Genomic DNA, 19,724 nt, shown 5'->3' with positions numbered 1-19,724 from the left:
CCCTGCTTTTCTTCAAATCTGTGCATTGTTCAGTTCCTACTTTAATATGACACAGGATGCATTATCAGAGAGGTTGTGATCAAACATACTTCTGTATACTCTTATTAAAAAGCTAATTTTCCTGTCAAGCTTTTAGCAGAAAAGCAGCAAAGCACCATTACAAATAAATATCAATGTAAAGTAATTATGTTGTAGAAAATATTTCCAAGGTTTCAAGTTCTTGAATGTGATTAGTCTGAGGCTTAAGTTAAAGGCTCATGTCTGAGAACTGAATAGTGAAGTTTAAATGACTTAAATAAAACATAGTCTTAAGTTTTGGTTTGATCACAAGCTCTCTGATAATGAACCTTGTGTCGTATGGAAGCAGGAACTGAACCATGCACAGATTTGAAGAAAAAACAGGAACGTTAGAGGTACTCGGCAGGTCATAAACACTGATTGGCTGCAATCCACAATCGCTGCAGAACTTGCATGTCTCTAGCACAAAGAAGCGGGCAGGAAAAACCATTGTGGACAATACCCACCCTGCAAATTGCCTTTTCCAAAAACTCCCTTCTGGAAAGTGCTATACCACCATTAAAACAAAAATGTTGTTCCATTTTAGAAGTTTCCCCCCAGTCAGTTAATCTGATCAACCATTCTAGTCAGCCTCCCCCATCCCCTCTAACCATTACCTGTGGCTCTGCACGGCACTGTAAACACCTTAAAACACTCCAATAGTAAAATTTATATTGAAAATACATGCCGGTATTTATGTATTGATGCATATTATATTCCATATCTGTACTTAAACCTCTAACTATATTTTTTAATATAATGCTTTATTCTTTATAATTGTTGATTTTTTTTTTGTTGCATGAAGCATCCTGACCAGCACACCACAGCAAATTCCTAATATATGTAAAAGTATATGGTGAATAAAGTTCCTTAATCCTTGATCCATTGAGGGGGAAATGGTCTGCGGTCAATGCTGCCTGACCTGCCAAGTATTCCCACCATTTCTTGATTTTATTTTAGCTTTTTGGGATCTGCATATCTTTGCTTCTCAGTGTAAGGATTTGGGCTGAGAAATGAACTTGCACTTGTATCAGTTAAAAACCACCTCTGACCACGGAAGGCCCGAACACCATCTCTCACATCTTCAGTAACACCAACACACTTGCAGTATCCTCGTCCCAGAGATGATCGTTAATGGGACAGATCATATCAGCGCAGCCCACCAAAGCAGATCCGCGGCTGAGTATTCCAAGTGACCGCTCGTTGCCACCCTACTATTCCCAAGCTTCACATCAGGAGATTTACAGTGACTCTTGTTCGCTGCTCCTGGGGGACGGTGTCTGTGTGTGACGGCCCATCGCTTGCTGCTCCCGAGGGAAGGCCTCTGCATTTGAGTGGTCTCTCTCTCTCTCCCTCGATGCTGTCAGAGGATGTGACCGAGGTTCTGTGATTTATAGACTGGACTGGAGTCTTTCAGTTTGTCGTTTTTTTTATATTCTATGTTTTCGCCTGTTCTTTCTTGTTGCTGTTTAGTGCGATTTGTTAGATTTTTTTTGTGCAAGGTGGGGGTGGGGTGCGGACTTGGGGCTTGATGTTCTTGCCGTTTGCACAATCTGTTATTTTGCCTGGGGGCTGGTGTTTGGATGTTTTAGTTCCCATTTGTTTGATTTTTTTTTCCGTGTTGGGGAGGGGGGTGGGTTGATGATCATATTGCCGTTTGTGAGATTTGTTTTTATTTTGTGGGGGAGTTGGTGTCTTTTTTTAATGACTTCCATGGTTTTCTTTGTTTTGTGGCTATCTGGAGAAGGCAATTCTCAGGGTTGTATACTGCATACATACTTTGATAATAAATGAAACTTCGAACCTTTGACTCAGTGAACGTGGGCACTGGAAAAACACGATGTTTGTTGGGACCCAGGCTGAAGCATCCTACTAAAGTCAACATCCAATCTTTCCATCCTAACAGCTGTCCTAAAACATTGCTTATAGGAAACGTCACAACAAAAGACGACCCTTTGTAAAATTCTCTTTGGGTGGTAGATGGAATACAGTGCAGGGAAGTGTACGGTCATCCACTTTGATAGAAGGAATAAAAACTTAGACTGCTTTCTAAGTGGGATTAAATTTAGAAATTGAAAGTGTAAAGGAACTTGGAAGTCCAAGTGTGGAATTTCCTAAAGGTTAACTTGCAGTTGAATCTATGGTGAAGAAGGCAAAAGCAATGTTAGCATCCATTTCATGAGGATTAGACTAAGGATGTAATGCTAGGCTTTTAAGGCATTGGTCAGACCACATATGAAATATTGAGGGAGGTTTTAGGCCCATATCTAAGACAGGATGTACTGGCATTGAAGAGGGTCCGAGCGAGGCTTACGAGAATGATTTCAGGAATGAAAGGGTTAACTTCTGAGGCGCGTTTGATGCCTCTGGGCATATATTTGCTGGAGCTTAGATGATCCATTGAAACCTATTGAATACTGAAAGGCCTAGATTGAGTGGATGTGGAGAGGTTGTTTCCAATATTGGGAGAGTCTAGGACCAGATGGCACAGCCTAAGAGGTGAAGGATGCCCCTTTAGAAAAGAGATGAGTAATCTCGTTACCTAGAGGGTGGCGAATCTGTGGAATTGATTGCCATAGATAGCTATGGAGGCTGTCGTTGGGTATATTTAGAACAGTTGATAATTTCTTGATTAGTAAGGGCATCAAAGGTTCTGAGGAGAAGGCAGGAGAATAGGGTTGAGAGGGAAAATAAGTCATCCATGATCAATCAGATGGGCGAAATTGCCTAATTGTGCTCCTGTGTCTCATATGGTTATGGTCTTAGGTTTAATCCACCAATCAGGCAACATTGTGAGAAACCAAACAACGTTCTTGTTGTCACACTTTCTTAATCCGTGCGTCATAGTTTTGTTAAACCCTGTGACATTTGGTAATGTTTGCTTATGTTGCTTTTAATGAGTAATCCCTACTAACATGACCATATTTGGCCCTCATTAGCTCTCAGCTGCTGGTGGTGACATGAGCACATGGCAGCATGTCCTGCCAGTTACTTTGCTTTTAGTGTCAGCTTCCCTTCACCTGAGTGGTTTCACCCTACCAAACTGTTTGGCGATAAGGCACCTCTCAGACCTCCCTGTTATGATGCTGGCTATCCACACACTACAATAATTCAGCAATCCTCTTATCCTTATAAAAGTAAAGTAACTTTATTATCAAAGTACAAATGTACATATATATCACCATGTACTACCATGAGTTTAATTTTCTTGCATTCACAGAGCAAAAAATACAAAAGAATAAATGAAAAACTGCACACAAAGTTTGACAAACTACCAATGTGCAAGAGAAGACAAATTTCGAAAGACAAAAAAGGGACAAATAGTTAAATAAATAATACTGAGAATATGAGTCATAAAGTCATTTCCTTTCAGAGTCACCTTTGGTACAGACTATTTCCGCATTTATTATTATCATTATTTATTTTTCTTTTGTACCTGCACAGTTTGCTGTCTTTTGCACACTGGTTGTTTGTCCGCCCTGTTGGGTGTAGTCTTTCATCTATTCCTTGATCACCCATCAAACACACTGCAAGGAAAATTGTTTTGCAGTTTTCTTTTCGTGTACTGCACTTAGTGGGTTATTAATGACAAAAACACAGGAATTTCAGCTCCATTATTTCAGGCAGGTTGGTTTTACTGGAAAGATCTATAGGAGCTATAGAAGTTTTGTGGCTATGACATAGGGTTGGTACTTCTAAGATTCAAGGTAGTTTAATGTAAAGGAGAACAAAATAATTTTTACTCTGGATCTGATGCAGCACAAAAAATCCCACAAAAGATAAAGAACACAATAATAATAAAAACATGATAAATATACATACATAAGTTAGCTTATAAAGTGTACATTGTATGTACATAAAGTGACATTAGGCTAAGGCACCAGTGACCCCTGTTTCCATCCAGGGGGTCAGTGTGGACATGGTGGAGGATTACAAATACCTGGGGATACAAATTGACAATAAACTGGACTGGTCAAACAACACTGAGGCTATCTATAAGAAGGGTCAGAGCCGTATCTATTTCCTGAGGAGACTGAGGTCCTTTAACATCTGTCGGACGATGCTGAGGATGTTCTACGAGCCTGTGGTGGCCAGTGCGATCGTGTTTACTGTTCTGTGCTGGGGCAGCAGGCTGAGGGTAGCAGACACCAACAGAATCAACAAACTCATTCGTAAGGCCAGTGATGTTGTGGGGATGGAACTGGACTCTCTCACGGTGGTGTCTGAAAAGAGAATGCTGTCCAAGTTGCATGCCATCTTGGACAATGTCTCCCATCCACTACATAATGTACTGGTTGGGCACAGGAGTACATTCAGCCAGAGACTCATTCCACCAAGATGCAACACAGAGCGTCATAGGAAGTCATTCCTGCCTGTGGCCATCAAACCTTACAACTCCTCCTTTGGAGGGTCAGACACCCTGAGCCAATAGGCTGGTCCTGGACTTATTTCCTGACATAATTTACATATTACTATTTAATTATTTATGGTTTTATTACTATTTAATTACTTATGGTGCAACTGTAATGAAAACCAATTTCCCTCGGGATCAATAAAGTATGACTATGACCATGACTATATAAGGAGAATGACAGAAAATGATAAAGCAGTGGTGAAGTTAATCACTTTTAAAATCTGTTGATTAGGAGACATGTGTTCAAATCTTGAACCCACTTGACAAACTCTATCCTTTCTAGCCCTTTTACAGTATGGAAGTCCCAGTCATTAAGTGGAAAGTTAAAATCACCTACTGTTATTACCCAATGTTTCTTGCGACAGTCTGCAATCTCTATTTATTTGCTCCTCTAATTCCCACTGACTGTTGGGTGGTCTAAAATATAATCCCACTAATGTGAATTTAAACTCAACCAAATCAAGTCCAGAATGATAAGCTAATATTGATCGCAGTGATGATGAAACTGTTGGACTATTGTTAAGAGCACTGGCATCCTTAATAAGAGGAAATAGGTCTTCTTCACCTAAAACAGGCATTTTGGTGACCCCTGGTCCACATCTCCTAATGTTTGGAATTGCAATTGGAATTAGTCCTTGCTGTCTTGAGGAAAATTAAAGTGGATAAATCCCCGGGACCTGACAGAGTGTTCCCTCGGACCTTGAAGGAGACTAGTGTTGAAATTGCAGGGGCCCTGGCAGAAATATTTAAAATGTCGCTGTCTACAGGTGAGGTGCAGGAGGATTGGAGAGTGGCTCATGTTGTTCCATTGTTTAAAAAAGGGTTGAAAAGTAATCCAGGAAATTATAGGCCAGTAAGTTTAATGTCGGTAGTAGGTAAGTTATTGGAGGGAGTACTAAGAGACAGAATCTACAAGCATTTCGATAGACAGGGACTTATTAGGGAGAGTCAACATGGCTTTGTGTGTGGTAGGTCATGTTTGACCGATCTATTGGAGTTTTTCAAGGAGGTTACCAGGAAAGTGGATGAAGGGAAGGCAGTGGATATTGTCTACATGGATTTCAGTAAGGCCTTTGACAAGGTCCCGCATGGGAGGTTAGTTAGGAAAATTCAGTTGCTAGGTATACATGGAGAGGTGATAAATTGGATTAGATATTGGCTCAATGGAAGAAGCCAAAGAGTGGTAGTAGAGAATTGCTTCTCCGAGTGGAGGCCTGTGACTAGTGGTGTGCCACAGGGATCAGTGCTGGGTCCATTGTTATTTGTCATCTATATGAATGATCTGGATGATAATGTGGTAAATTGGATCAGCAAATTTGCTGATGATACAAAGATTGAAGGTGTAGTAGACAGTGAGGAAGGTTTTCAGAGCCTGCAGAGGGACTTGGACCAGCTGGAAAAATGGGCTAAAAAATGGCAGATGGGGTTTAATACTGACAAGTGTGAGGTATTACACGTTGGAAGGACAAACCAAGGTAGAACATACAGGGTTAATGGTAAGGCACTGAGGAGTGCAGTGGAACAGAGGGATCTGGGAATACAGATACAAAATTCCCTAAAAGTGGCGTCACAGGTAGATAGGGTTGTAAAGAGAGCTTTTGGTACATTGGCCTTTAATAATCAAAGTATTGAGTATAAGAGCTGGAATGTTATGATGAGGTTGTATAAGGCATTGGTGAGGCCGAATCTGGAGTATTGTGTTCAGTTTTGGTCACCAAATTACAGGAAGGATATAAATAAGGTTGAAAGAGTGCAGAGAAGGTTTACAAGGATGTTGCCGGGACTTGAGAAACTGAGTTACAGAGAAAGGTTGAATAGGTTAGGTCTTTATTCCCTGGAGCGTAGAAGAATGAGGGGAGATTTGATAGAGGTATATAAAATTATGATGGGTATAGATAGAGTGAATGCAAGCAGGCTTTTTCCACTGAGGCAAGGGGAGAAAAAAACCAGAGGACATGGGTCAAGGGTGAGGGGGGAAAAGTTTAAAGGGAACATTAGGGGGGCTTCTTCACACAGAGAGTGGTGGGAGTATGGAATGAACTGCCAGACGAGGTGGTAAATGCGGGGTTTTTTTTAACATTTAAGAATAAATTGGACAGATACATGGATGGGAGGTGTATGGAGGGATATGGTCTGTGTGCAGGTCAGTGGGACTAGGCAGAAAATGGTTCAGCACAGCCAAGAAGGGCCAAAAGGCCTGTTCTCTGTGCTGTAGTTTCTATGGTTTCTATGGTAATTGTGACATATACTGAGATACAGTAAAAAACCTTGTCTTGCATTCTGTTTATACAGATCAGATATCACACAGTGCTTTGAGATGGAACAAGGTAAAACAATAACAATACAGAAAAAAGTTAACGGGTACAAAGTGCAGTGCATGGTAAACAGCAAGGTGCAAGACCAAATGAGATAGATTGGGAGGTCAGGTATTAGGGAACATTAAATAGTCCTATGACAGCCAGGTAGAAGCTGTCCTTGAGCCTGGTGGCTCATGCTTTAAGGCTTTTCCACCTTCTGCCCGGTGGGAGAGGGGAGATGAGAGAAAATCCAAGGTGGGTGTGGTCTTTGATTATGCTGGCTGCTTTCCTGGACAATGAGATGGATAGGCAGAGTCGATGAAAGCAAGGGGAGTTTCTGTGATATGCAGAGCTGTGTCCACAACTCTGCAGTTTCATGTGGTTGTGGCCAGAGCAGTTACATTATCAAACCATCTGGTCAAAGTGCTGGAACATCCTATCCCATCCCTGTGGAACCACAACCCCCAGTTATTCAGGTGTTTCGAGACAAGGCAGAATAAATAACAGGGCTCTGTAACTGTTGTCTTGTTGACCTCAGTGCCAGGTTGCAAGCTCTGGTGATCTGAGCTCAACCCTGATCTCCGGTGCTGTCTGTGTGGAGTTTGCAAGTTATTCGTATGAGTGCTGGGGTTGTAACTAAATGCTGTAATTTCCTCTGACATCACAAAGGATAAATCTGTAACTGCTAATTACCTCTACTGTAGATAGGCAGAGTTGATGGACACGCGGGAGAAGTTACTGGGGATAAATGGGGTAGATTAGATTAGATTGCTTTGAGAGCTGGATTGACTTAATGGACGCAATAACCTCTGCAAATGTAATAAATAATGTGGGATTAGATTAAGTGGCAAAGTTTTCCACTGACCAGTTAATCTTATCAAATTCTAAATACCAGTATAATTTAAGCAGTGTTATATTCTTTGACGAAAGTGCCCACACTTCTGTTATATGGATTATGAAGGTCTGGAGGATGGAGCCTTTTGTGTACTAGACCCAGCAATACCCTTTGAAATAGTCATTTCAGTAAATTACTACAAATAGTTGAGGCTGGCACTTGCATAGACCTCAGGTGTCTGATGGAGGACATGGATTTGGTGGCCGAAGGATCTCTCTTCATACTATATGAGTCTACAACAATCTCAGGGCATTTAGGGATGGGCAGTAAATACTGGTCTTGCCACAAGCACCAACAACCATTTATGAATGACTGTTGGAGAGCTTTCCTGTGTTTCCTTAATCCAAACGTGCAGTATATGTGACTATAATTAATGAAACATTTAAAGATCTCAGGGCACTGCAGATATATAACTGGAATTAAACCTCAATATTAATGGTACTGTATGATGTGAATTTCTTGATGCACATCACTAGCTCAGTGTATCATTGAGGGAGATTAGCAAAAGAACCAAAAGTAAAAGTACCAAAGCATCTAAAGACAGCAAAGCAATGTATCTGACTACTGTCAGCAACATCTTAGAAGATAATTAAAAATCCCTCCCTCCTTCCTTATCTCTTTCTCTCTTTTTCCATTCCCCAACTGGCTTCCCTCTTACTCCTTCTCCTCACCTGCCCATTAGCCCCCTCTGGTTCTCCTCTCCTTCCCTTTCTCCACTGTCCTCTCCTATCAGATTCCTTAGTCTTCAGTCCTTTACCTCTTCTACCTAACACCTCCCAGCTTTTCACTCCTTCCCCTTTCGCTCACCCACCTTCACTCTCACCAGGCCTCGCTTATCACCTGCTAGCTTCTACTCTTTTCCCTCCCTTATCTTGATCAGCCACATCATACGACGCAGCACATGATGATGATGACCTTTTTATCCAGACTTTCCCCCCCTTCCTTTCCAGTCCTGATGAAGGGTCTCAGCCCAAAATGTTGACTGCTTGTTCCCCACCATAGATGCTACCTGACCTGCTGAGTTCCTCCAGCATTTTGTGTGTGTTGCTCCAAAAATAGTTGGTTTGATATTGAATTTTGCACTTCTGTTGAGCATTGTGCCAGTCTTACCTAATGTGTACTGGTTTGGAAGTTGTTTTGAACAGGTTTTTTCTAATCCCTGCCTGATCTGTGGGGACAGTGAAGTAAGAATAACAGATTCATTAGCAAGCTCGTCAACACAAATGCAAACAAAATCTTAGCATTTATGAGGCATCTTTTACAAACTCAGCACGTTCCTAAGGTCCTTCACAGTGCTGCTGGGCTTTCTTTGTAATTGAACTTGCGTGCGGGGCCTTGGATAAAAGCACTGAGGAATCTAAAGTTACTGACCCTCTCCACCTCCGATCCCCTGACAAAGACTGGCGCATGGGCCTCTGGTTTCCTTTTCCTGAAGTCAGTAATCAGCTCCTTGGTCCTGTTGACATTGAGAAAGAAAGAAGTTGTTGTTGCGGCAGCACTCAGCCAGGTTTTCAGTCTCCCTGCAAAATGCTGATTCATCACCCCCTTGATTCGGGCTACAGCAGCAAACTTGAAAACTTTTATCACAACCTCTATCCATGGCATTTCCTTATTTCAGATTTCTAATAATGGAGCAGCAAAGGTAATATAGTCACACTTCATTGTGCCAGCTATCGGGATTCAGTTCTCACCACTGTCTGTAGGTTTGTATAGAACACCCACAGGAAACCCACCTGGTCGCCGGATTAATGTATAAACTCCTTACACACAATGCTGGGAATTGAACCCAGGTCACAACATTACACGAACCACTACTCTACCACGTCGTTCCTTTTGGCCATAGATCAAAAGACATTGGGCCAGGATTTACTGCTAAGTTGACAATGGCATCAACAGCATTTAAGCAAAGATGGTGGAACATTAGGCAGGCCAAAGTACAGCTAAAGGCAAAAATAATACAACTCTGGTAATTTAGTTTGGGATATACCTCTCCACTGATAGTTTCCCCCACCTGACTCAGTGCCTGTGAACTCTGCGGTGCCTGCAAATTCAACTCACTCTGGGAAGCCAGGAAGTGAAAATCAATAAACTACAAATGTTAGAAATGGTGCTTTAAAAGAAAATTGGAAGCACACAGAAGGTTACACAGCACCAGGACTGATAAGAGACCTGCAGCCTGAAAAGTTGACTCTTCTTTCTCTTCCCACAAGTGCTCCTGATTTGTTGAGTGTTTCCAGAATAGCCCATTTTAGTCTAAATTTCCCTTTTGATCATAAGGTAGAGCTTCATTACTGTAAACAATTACTCTGACACTGAAAAAAAAATTCAATAGTACAGAGTTTTATGATTATTGTTTTAATTGTGATTCATGAATTTTAAAATGAATTTTTAAAATTTGGCTTGTTTCTCAAGAATCAAAGGATTAGACAACACTATCTCACTTCTTTCTTGAACTAATTATTTAATTTATCAGTATATATGGTGAAATTTGTTGTCTTTGTGGCAGCAGTTCATTGCAATACATAATAGAAAAAATTTGAAATACATTAAGTATATATATTAAATAAGTAGTTCAAAAAACATAGTGAGCAAGAGTGCATGGGTTCAATGTCCATTTGGAAATTGGATGGCAGAGGGGAAAAAGCTGTTCTTGAATCGTTGAGTGTGTGCCTTCAGGCTTTCTGTATCTCCTTCCTGATGGTAGCAATGAGAAGAGAGCATGTTCTGGGTGATGGGGGTCCTTAATAAACTGCAACTATAGTCCATTTGGGTTCAAACCCTGATTTCATATATGTTTAGTGTGAGTGAGGCTTTGTGCTACATGAGTCTGTTTACCTGGATGTCATCTCTTTATTATCTCTTACGTTTAATCTCTCTCTATTTTGTCAGCTGTATCTGGAACATTTGAATCTATTCTACATTATACTTCCTGGTGCAGACTCTGAGTGAATAATTTGCAGTCTGGATAACGAGACAGACTGGTGCTGATGCTGCTTAGACAGATCGATATCTCATAGCCACTGTTCCATTTATCGCTCATACTTGGAAGAGTTTGCACTACACAGAAATTAAGCAGGCAGGGGCAAACCTAACAAACACAGGGGCTGCTGCGTTGCTGCATTTTATTGAATATTTCAAATGTTTTGTGCTTTACTAATTGTGAGGAGAAGAAAGGTTGCAGTTGGATTGTAGTCGCTGCTGGGCAGGACCTCAGAGTCAAGGATGACTTGTTTTCACTCCAAATCTGTGGAGATCTGAAATGGCCAATGTGCACTCAGCACCCTGTGGCAGGAGGTGCTGGAATGGTGAATATTATAGGAATTCTATGTGTTTCCAACATCATCCCGATGTTCCATTCTCCATTTTGGCTGACCAAGGGCTTGAGATTCCCATGACTCGGTGAGCCTGTTACAGTTTATCCTCGGTCCTCCTTGCTAACCTCTGACCATAACAGAACCTGGAAGAAATGCTGCCTTTGCAGAGGATGTGGCACTTTCTGGGGGTAATTGAACTTCAATTCTTGGTGTTTTTGGCCTGGGAGAAGCAGATGTTGTTGGTTTATTTATCCAGAATTATTATTCCTACAGAAAGAAGTTTGTTACATTTATGTGCCATTTTTGGGTGGGAGTTTCCATTCTTCTTCAGCCTTTTACCTTTTCTGCCTATCACTTCCCAACTTCTTACTTTAATAGTCATAGTCATACTTTATTGATCCCGGGGGAAATTGGTTTTCTTTACAGTTGCACCATAAATAATTAAGTAGTAATAAAACCATAAATAGTTAAATAGTAATATGTAAATTATGCCAGGAAATAAGACCAGGACCAGCCTATTGGCTCAGGGTGTCTGATCCTCCAAGGGAGGAGCTGTAAAGTTTGATGGCCACAGGCAGGAATGACTTCCTATGACACTCTGTGTTGCATCTCGGTGGAATGAGTCTCTGGCTGAATGTACTCCTGTGCCTACACTCCTGTGTAGTGGATGGGAGACATTGTCCAAGGTGGCATGCAACTTGGACAGCATCCTCTTTTCAGACACCACTGTCCGAGAGTCCAGTTCCATCCCCACAACATCACCGCCCTTACGAATGGGTTTGTTGATTCTATTGGTGTCTGCTACCCTCAGCCTGCTGCCCCAGCACACAACAGCAAACATGATAGCACTGGCCACCACAGGCTCGTAGAATATCCTCAGCATCGTCCGGGAGATGTTAAAGGATGTTAATCTTCCCTCACCTGGTTTCACTTATCACCTGCCTGCTTGTACTCTTTCTACTCTCCCACCTTCCTATTCTGGCTTTTTCCCCCTTCCTTTCCAGTCCTGATGCAGGGTTTCAGCTTGACTGCTTATTCCCCTCCATCAATGCTGTCTGATCTGAGCTCCTCCTGCATGTTGTGCGTGTTGCCTGGGGATTTCCATTACTTCACTTACCGCACTCTGGATCAAAATACTTAAAACACGATTGACTTAAATCAGCCCCACAGAGCAGCAGGCAGATATTGGAGATGTCATAATGGAGACTTCACGGGTCTGCGTTATGAGAGACCACCTCATCAATCAAAATTTCATTCTGCGCTGTTGGCACGTCTTAACTGACACTAAATGTTCCACTTGAGCAGGGATCAGCAATACAGACATGGCAAGGGGGCTGATGTTTGGCACAGTTCACCGAGATTCAGACAGAAGCAGAGGCGTAAGATTCATCATTTCAGCTCCTCTTAATATTCATGACACTCAAAATGGCAGCTCTCCATGAAGACACCAGATGTTGAATCCTTTCTCAGAGGCGAGACAATGCAACGTTTCTCATCACATTTAAAGGAGGATGTAATATGGACCATTAAAGTACTTTATTCCATTAATTCTGATGTAACACAATACATTTTCTTAATTACGTTTGAGATAATGGCACTTCAGAAGCTAATACCGGAGAAAGCACATCTAAAACCATAGAACTGCTTTGGCACAAAGCTGATCCAAACCTTCCACTTGATACACACAAAATGCATCTGGCTTTCTTAGTAATTTTAAAATCTCTCTCTCCCTCCCTTCCCCAAGGGTGGTGGTAGAGGCAGATACATTTGGGCAGGGGTTCCCAACCTATTTTTAGCCCATGGACCACTACCATTAACCAAGGAGTCCATGGACACCAGGGTGGAAATCCCTGCATAAGAGCCATTTAGAAACTCTTTAGTAGTGATGTGGATGATGAAAAAAACGGAGGGCTATGTAGGAGGACGGGTTAGATTGATCTTACCTTAAGTTAAAAGGTCGGCACAATATCTTAAGCCAAAGAGTCTGCACTGTGCTCTCTCCCTCTCTTTCACACACACATGCAAACACATACACTCACACACACGTACAGTTGTTTCTTAATCTGAGTGTAACTTGTGTAGGTTAATTTGCAAGTGAAAAACAAAAAGAAAGGACCCTGCAGATACTAGCCATCCAGAAGGAAACAGAAAATGCTGGAAGCTGCAGCTCAAATTACATCTGTGGGGCGAGAAATAAAAGTTTCAGCAGAGTTCAGCTGGAGACTCTGTCAGAGCTGGAGATTTTCTTTAAGGTTTTACTCTTAGTATAGAACCAAGACTGTACATGTGGATGGCTATCCGTGATGCCATATAACTCAACAATATTTATCTAATTAATATTGGTCTGTTTTTTTTTGTTATGATCTCATGTCACTGGAACTGGTGGTATGTGAAAGCTAAATGAGTTTTCTTCAAGTGAATCCAAGGTCCAGTCCTTTGACCCACCAAGTTCATTTTATTTATCCAACATTTCATTTTAACAGGATTTTATAAAGTTCCTGTGTGCTGGTACCATGCTTTCAAAGGGGCAGGATTCCATGTTGTGACATTAACCACTCACATGCCTGGGGATTATATAACTGCATGAAACGGAAAACCCCTTAATATTTGCAGGGTTTGAGGCCATCTCATCTCTTTGGCAGGCTTCTCAAGCTCCTCTCCCCATTCCTTGATGAAAATAGTCCATGGAGCTGCGTTCTACGCCTGTATCTGCTTTTAATCAAACTTGCCATGGCTCACATTCTGTCACTTCCTAAGGACAATGCACAACAGGTTTAAACAGAGGGGCAAGATTGGTGACTGGGCCAAAGTGGCACCAATGGGAGTATTGGATTGTTGGACTTCTCAAAGTCATTTTACTATTCTGACAGGGTCTTCATCCTTCTCCACACCACCAAATGAATGCAAAGAAGAGATTCTAACGATTAACTTTGTCACATGTACATTAAAACATCAAAACATACAGTGAAATGTGTCATTTGAATCAATGACACATTGTCCTCTTCTCATTGTTACCGTCAGGAAGGAGGTACAGAAGCCTGAAGACACACACTCAATGATTCAGGAAGAGCTTCTTCCCCTCTGCCATCCAATTTCTGAATGGATATTGAACCCATGAACACTACCTCACTACTTTTAAAAAAAATTGTTATTCGCACTATTTATTTGAATTTAACTATTTAATATACATTCCGATTTCTTTTTCTATAGTTATTGTGTTTTGCATTGTTCTGCTGCCACAGTTTCATGACATATGCTGGTGATATTAAACCTGATTCTGATCTGATAACCAACACAGTCCGAGGATTTGCTGGGTGCAGCTCGCAATTTTTGCCATGCTTCCAGCACTACATAGCATGCCCACGACCTAAAGTAATACGCCTTTGGAATCTGGATGAAAACTGGAGCATTTGGAGCAAGCTTGAGAGTTCATGGGGAGAATGTATAAATTCCTCACAGACAACAGTGCGAGATCTTCCTCCCTTCAAACTGCCAACTTATAACAATATATAATAAACCAGATCTGTGATATCTATCAATAAATTTACTTTTATGTAATCATTTATGGTGTGTGTGTTGTCAATATTGTTCTTCCTGTTCTAAACTATCCCTTGAAGTAGCATTTTCAGCTATTTCAGAGGCTACTAAGCTTCAGCCATATCGCTGAAAGTCTGGAATCACTAATCGACCATGTAAGAATAGTGGATTTGTTTTTTCCAAATAGGTATGAGAGAACCAGGTAGTTCTTTTAATGACAGTCCCATAACCCTTGGCTTTTTGTTTCAGACTTTCGAGCCATTATATGAATTTAAATTCGTGCAGAAATGCTGGAGGAACACAGCAGGTCAGGTAACATTTGTGGAGAGGAATAAACAGTTGATTGACATTTTGCACCAAGAGCTATCATCAGGGCTCTGAAGGGTCACATCCTGAAACATTGACTGTTTATTCCTCTTCAGCGATGCCGCTTAATCTCCTGAGTTCCTCCAGCACTTAGTGTGTGTTGTTCTGGATTTCCAGCATCCGCAGAGTCTCTCATGACTACGAATTTAAATTTCGTGGCCCCTGAGGTGCATTTAGTCTCGGGAACCTATGTTACAGGGATTGTTACATGTAGGGGGTCGGTGATTGTTATTGTGGCTGTTTTTTGCTGCGGCAAGCAGGGGTGGGGGTGGTGGGTGGATTTTGGGGTCTGTGAGTTGTGTTTCTTTTCTTTTTTCTGCTGGATGGGGGAAGTTGCTGCCTGTTCTTTCATCAACACCCTGGTCTTTCTGTATTTAATGGCTATCTGGAGAAGACAAACATCAGAGTTGTATTGTACATTTGACAATAAAATGAACATGTGGATTACTAATTCTGTCACAGAACCACCATGCTGTCAAAACGCTAACATGAGTAGTTTAACATTATCATTCAGTATAAAATCTAAACAGATGGGATATGTATTTCATCTTTCACATCCCTCATAGGATGTCTCTAATTGATTTATAATTAAATAGGTACCTTTTGTGGCTCATCACTACTGTAATGAAGGAAACTAACAGGAAGGATCAAGGATCAACTTTATTTGCCATGTACATTTAAGTGTATTAGGAATTTGTCAGGGCACAATATGCTAAAAAATCATTCAACTATTATGAGAATAAAGGATTATATAAAAATAAAGTTCAAGGTTAAACTACAGAAATGGGATAAAATGTGCATAAATACCAGCATGTATTTACAACGGAAACAGCATTTTAAAAAGTGGTTCAAAGTGTTGCCACAAGCAGCTGTGGAGGCCAAGTCTTTATGTATATTTAAGGCAGAGTTTGATAGATTCTTCATTGGTCAGGGCAAGAAGGGATACGGGGTGAAAGCAGGAGATTGGGGCTGAGAGGAAAAATGGATGAGATGGTGATGAAATGACAGAGGACTTGATGGTCCAAATGGCCTAACTCTGCTCCCATACCTTATGGTCTTATGGTTTACAGTGCAGTGCAGTGACTGAGGTAATAGATAGAGAGGGATAGGGTGGCTAACTAGAATGGTTGATCAGATACACTGCCTGAGGGAAGAGACTTTCAAATGGCTTGAAGTTTTTGTTTTAATAGCGCTATGGTGCTTTGCAGATGGGAAATTTTAGAAAAGGCAGTTTGCTGGATGGGCAGTGCCTGCAAAATACTTGTAAACAAATTATCCTGGATGCATTTGATTAACCTCTTATGTCCTCTTCATTTCTTTCAGTTGGCATGTAGACAACCTGCAAGACTACAAGAGCATCTGGGATTAATTTCTTTATGGACTTAGTGAGGTGCAGTCCATCTCTTTAAGGAAAAATCCAGTTTACCAATTCCAGAACAAGATGGAGGATCTTCACCAGGAGCCACCAAGCTGTCCCAATTTAGCTCAAATGTGCATCACTTTCACCTCAGCATAATGAGAGCTGGAAACTCTTAAGTTGCCATCCGACAACAGATTTCAAAGCTAATCAGCCAATTCCACTTAGGTACTTGAAAAGAGGAGAGCCCTGTGGGATCCTTGTTAGGAATAGCACTTGTGCATGCACCTGAACGCAGAGAAACTTCTCACCAGTTCAGAGAATATGATTCTAAACCCTTTTCCATGTTACCACACAAAAACTCGCCCAAGTGCGCACTGTGATTTTGGTCTAATGTAGAAATCAATGGGATTCCAAAGCCAAAACTTGCCAGTATAACTTGCACTGGAAAAGAGGTGGATGAAAAGAAGCTGAGAATGGAACCAACATTTATACACTTGGTTACTTAGGTGGCAGCAGTAGTTTTGGTAAATTGCAGGATTTTGTACTTTTGATGAAAAAAAATTACTACTTGCATGTGAAAAGTGAACATATTATGGTTAACTAAAGAGAATGAGAGATCTGTGGGTGTGGACTTACTAGTCATGGTGTTTAATGTTGTATTCTCCTCGATTCGGTGGCTATATTCACCAAACGAATGAGTGTTGTTTAAATATTTCCGCACCTTATAATTTGCTCTTTGATTGTCGCAAGATGATTGATTCCCCTGGCAAAGTAATCTCCAGCCTGCAGGACCATTATTTGCTTGGCAATCTATTGGAAGATGATTAAATTCAAAATTGCAATTCAAGGATCCAATTGATTAAAAAATAATTCTTTCTCATTTTAAAAGGAAGCACTTTTTGAAGCTGAGAAATGATTGCGGAAGAATCAATTTTTTTCCATCCGATTCATTTTGCTTCGGAGGTCGGCCTGAACAATAGTTCAGAAATCTAACATTTATAGCAGTTTGGCGGGGGGGGGGGGGTGGTAGTATGGAATTGATTTTGGAGCTACTTAAGTTAAATATATGCTCATTTATTGAAGAATTCTAGAGATATTGACATGAACACCATCAGTAATGCAGAAATCTGGAATTAAATCAATTGTGTATGTTAAGGATTTTGCATGGAGTAGTACAGTTCCATAGTTCCATTTAATATCGGAGAATGTATACAATATACAACATGAAATTCTTGTTCTTCATAGACATCCACAAAAACAGAAGGGTACTTCAAAGAATGAGTGACAGTAAAAACATTAGAACCCCAAAGACCCCCCTACTTGCCCCCACACACAAGCAGCAACAAAGCAACGACCCACCCCATCCTCATTTACTTCCAAAAAAAAAGCATCAACACCCTCCACCCACCAAGCAAACAATAGCAAAGCCCTCAAGAAAGACCATGATCTTCAGTACAACAAAAATTAATTGTTCACCCGACAATTGAACATACCACAGGCTTTCTCTCTGTCTAATAAAGGGCCAGAGAGGTGTCATGCAGTAAGAGGGGAGACTAACAAGAAAAAAAACACTCACTGATTTATGGTGTTAATATCTGTGCATTTGCTTAAACATTGCATCATTTGGAAATATGTTAATTGCAATGATTTATTTGAACTACTCTCTTAAGTTGGTGCAATTAAATAGATCTTCTCACATTAATAAAAATGATGTCCCTTTCCCACTGGTGGAATAGAAGGGAGTATTTGCTCCCCTTTTCTTACAGAATACACCTCTAAATCTGTGATGAGGAATATTGCTGCTGTGGGCTGGGGAAGCACTTGCTGGCAGTGTTTCCAGACTGTGTGCAAAGGTACCCCCCAAATTTACCATTGGACACAACTAGAGCTATGATTGTGAACACAGCAGGCCAGGCAGCATCTCTAGGAAGAGGTACAGTCGACATTTCAGGCCGAGACCCTTCGTCAGTCCTGACGAAGGGTCTTGGCCTGAAACGTTGACTGTACCTCTTCCTAGAGATGCTGCCTGGCCTGCTGCGTTCACCAGCAACTTTGATGTGTGTTGCTTGAATTTCCAGCATCTGCAGAATTCCTGTTGTTAGAGCTATGATTGGCTGATGCTATCACTTCCTGCAGGTCCTCAGATAATGTTAAATATTGTTCCAAATCATTGTCCTCCTCTCTACATAGAAGGGCCATTTGGTTCTCCAAGCCTGTAAAGCTACTCAGTGCAAACAAAGCTGATCATCTATCTCAAAACTATATTTCTGCTCTACCTTCATACCTGTCGACATTTTAGCATCTAGAAATGTATTCTTCTTAAATATATATGGGTATATAAGGCTATGGCCTTGGTGTAAGTTAATGCGACTAAGCAGAATAGTTCAGCACAGACTAGATGGGCTGAAGGGCCTGTTTCTGTGCTGTAGTGCTCTATGGTTCTATATTCAGTGGATTGCCCTCTACTCCCCATGTGGCTGTGTATTCCACAAGCTTACCAGATTCCAAGTGCAGAAATTTCTCCTCATAGTCCTAATTTATTGCCCTGTATCCAGAGAATGGTTTTTCCAAACAGGAGGCAGCTACATTTCAGTCCATTTAGCCCTTTTTGGAATTTTGAAATTTTCAATCAGATACCTTCTCCTGGTGAATACAAACCTAGTTGGACTAGAGTGGGTCAAAGCAGCAGCTCACAGCACCGTTGCAGTCAATGTTGGCCATCACAACAACTCCCAGATCCCAAAAATTAATTAAAGTTAATTTAATCTCCCTTCAGATAACAATCCTTCCACTCCAGGAATCAGTCCTCCAATGCTTCGCTGCAAAGTTAATGTCAAAATAAATGTATTATTCAAGTGCATATCCTGTATGTCACCATATATTACCCTGAGACTCATTTTCTTGCAGGCATTTATGTGAAAATAAATATAATAGAACTTATGAGAACTGCACTCTAGCTTACTGTATTAAAATTAAGACGTTGTCCTGTTGCCTCCTGGAATCATTAATGTTTAGCCTTCCCTTCTCTCTTGTTACTCGACACCAGCTAGTTAACTTTTAATGACTTACCTTGCCCCTTTTACTTTGTTCCAACTTGAAGGGGTCATGAAATATAAGGTTTGTTTTTTACAGTTAATGAAGGTTGTAAAACAGTGCAAGAAAGAGAACTGTATGGCACAATTCTGCATTATTTTAACGTGCTTGTTACTGCAAGCTACCAGCCAAATATTTAAACCTTCGGGAACTGGGATTTAGATGTCAAAATAAGCGATAAACAATAGTCTCTCAGCCCTTCCAATATATGACTTATGTGTGACAGATACAACATCACCAGAGTGATCCGACAGGAGCCATCAGAATCGCATCCATTGATTCTGGTAGATTAAATTCCAGCTTTTCTTGCTTTATGATTGGATAGGTTATTTATTCATAATCATATGACTTGGCTGTTGCTAGTAGCAAGGACTAGTCATAATTTAGACTT

At 41.0% G+C, this 19,724-nt stretch overlaps 1 protein-coding gene across 1 annotated transcript in view; it reads left to right on the top strand.

Annotated features, from left to right (window-relative positions):
* The window catches only part of trarg1a (trafficking regulator of GLUT4 (SLC2A4) 1a), a 29,548-nt gene extending 12,346 nt beyond the window's left edge, over positions 1-17,202 (top strand). Inside the window, exon 4 of the mRNA XM_072243000.1 lies at positions 16,204-17,202. Coding sequence (XP_072099101.1) covers positions 16,204-16,214 — 11 coding nt within the window. The 3' untranslated portion in view covers positions 16,215-17,202. The remainder of the gene's footprint in view (positions 1-16,203) is intronic.
* The last annotated feature ends 2,522 nt before the right edge of the window (positions 17,203-19,724 follow it).

Source organism: Mobula birostris, chromosome 25, assembly GCF_030028105.1.
Source record: "Mobula birostris isolate sMobBir1 chromosome 25, sMobBir1.hap1, whole genome shotgun sequence".
In the NCBI taxonomy this organism is placed as follows: Eukaryota; Metazoa; Chordata; class Chondrichthyes; order Myliobatiformes; family Myliobatidae; genus Mobula; species Mobula birostris.
The sequence above is the reverse complement of the archived record's forward strand: the minus strand, read 5'-3'. Positions and strand labels throughout refer to the sequence as shown.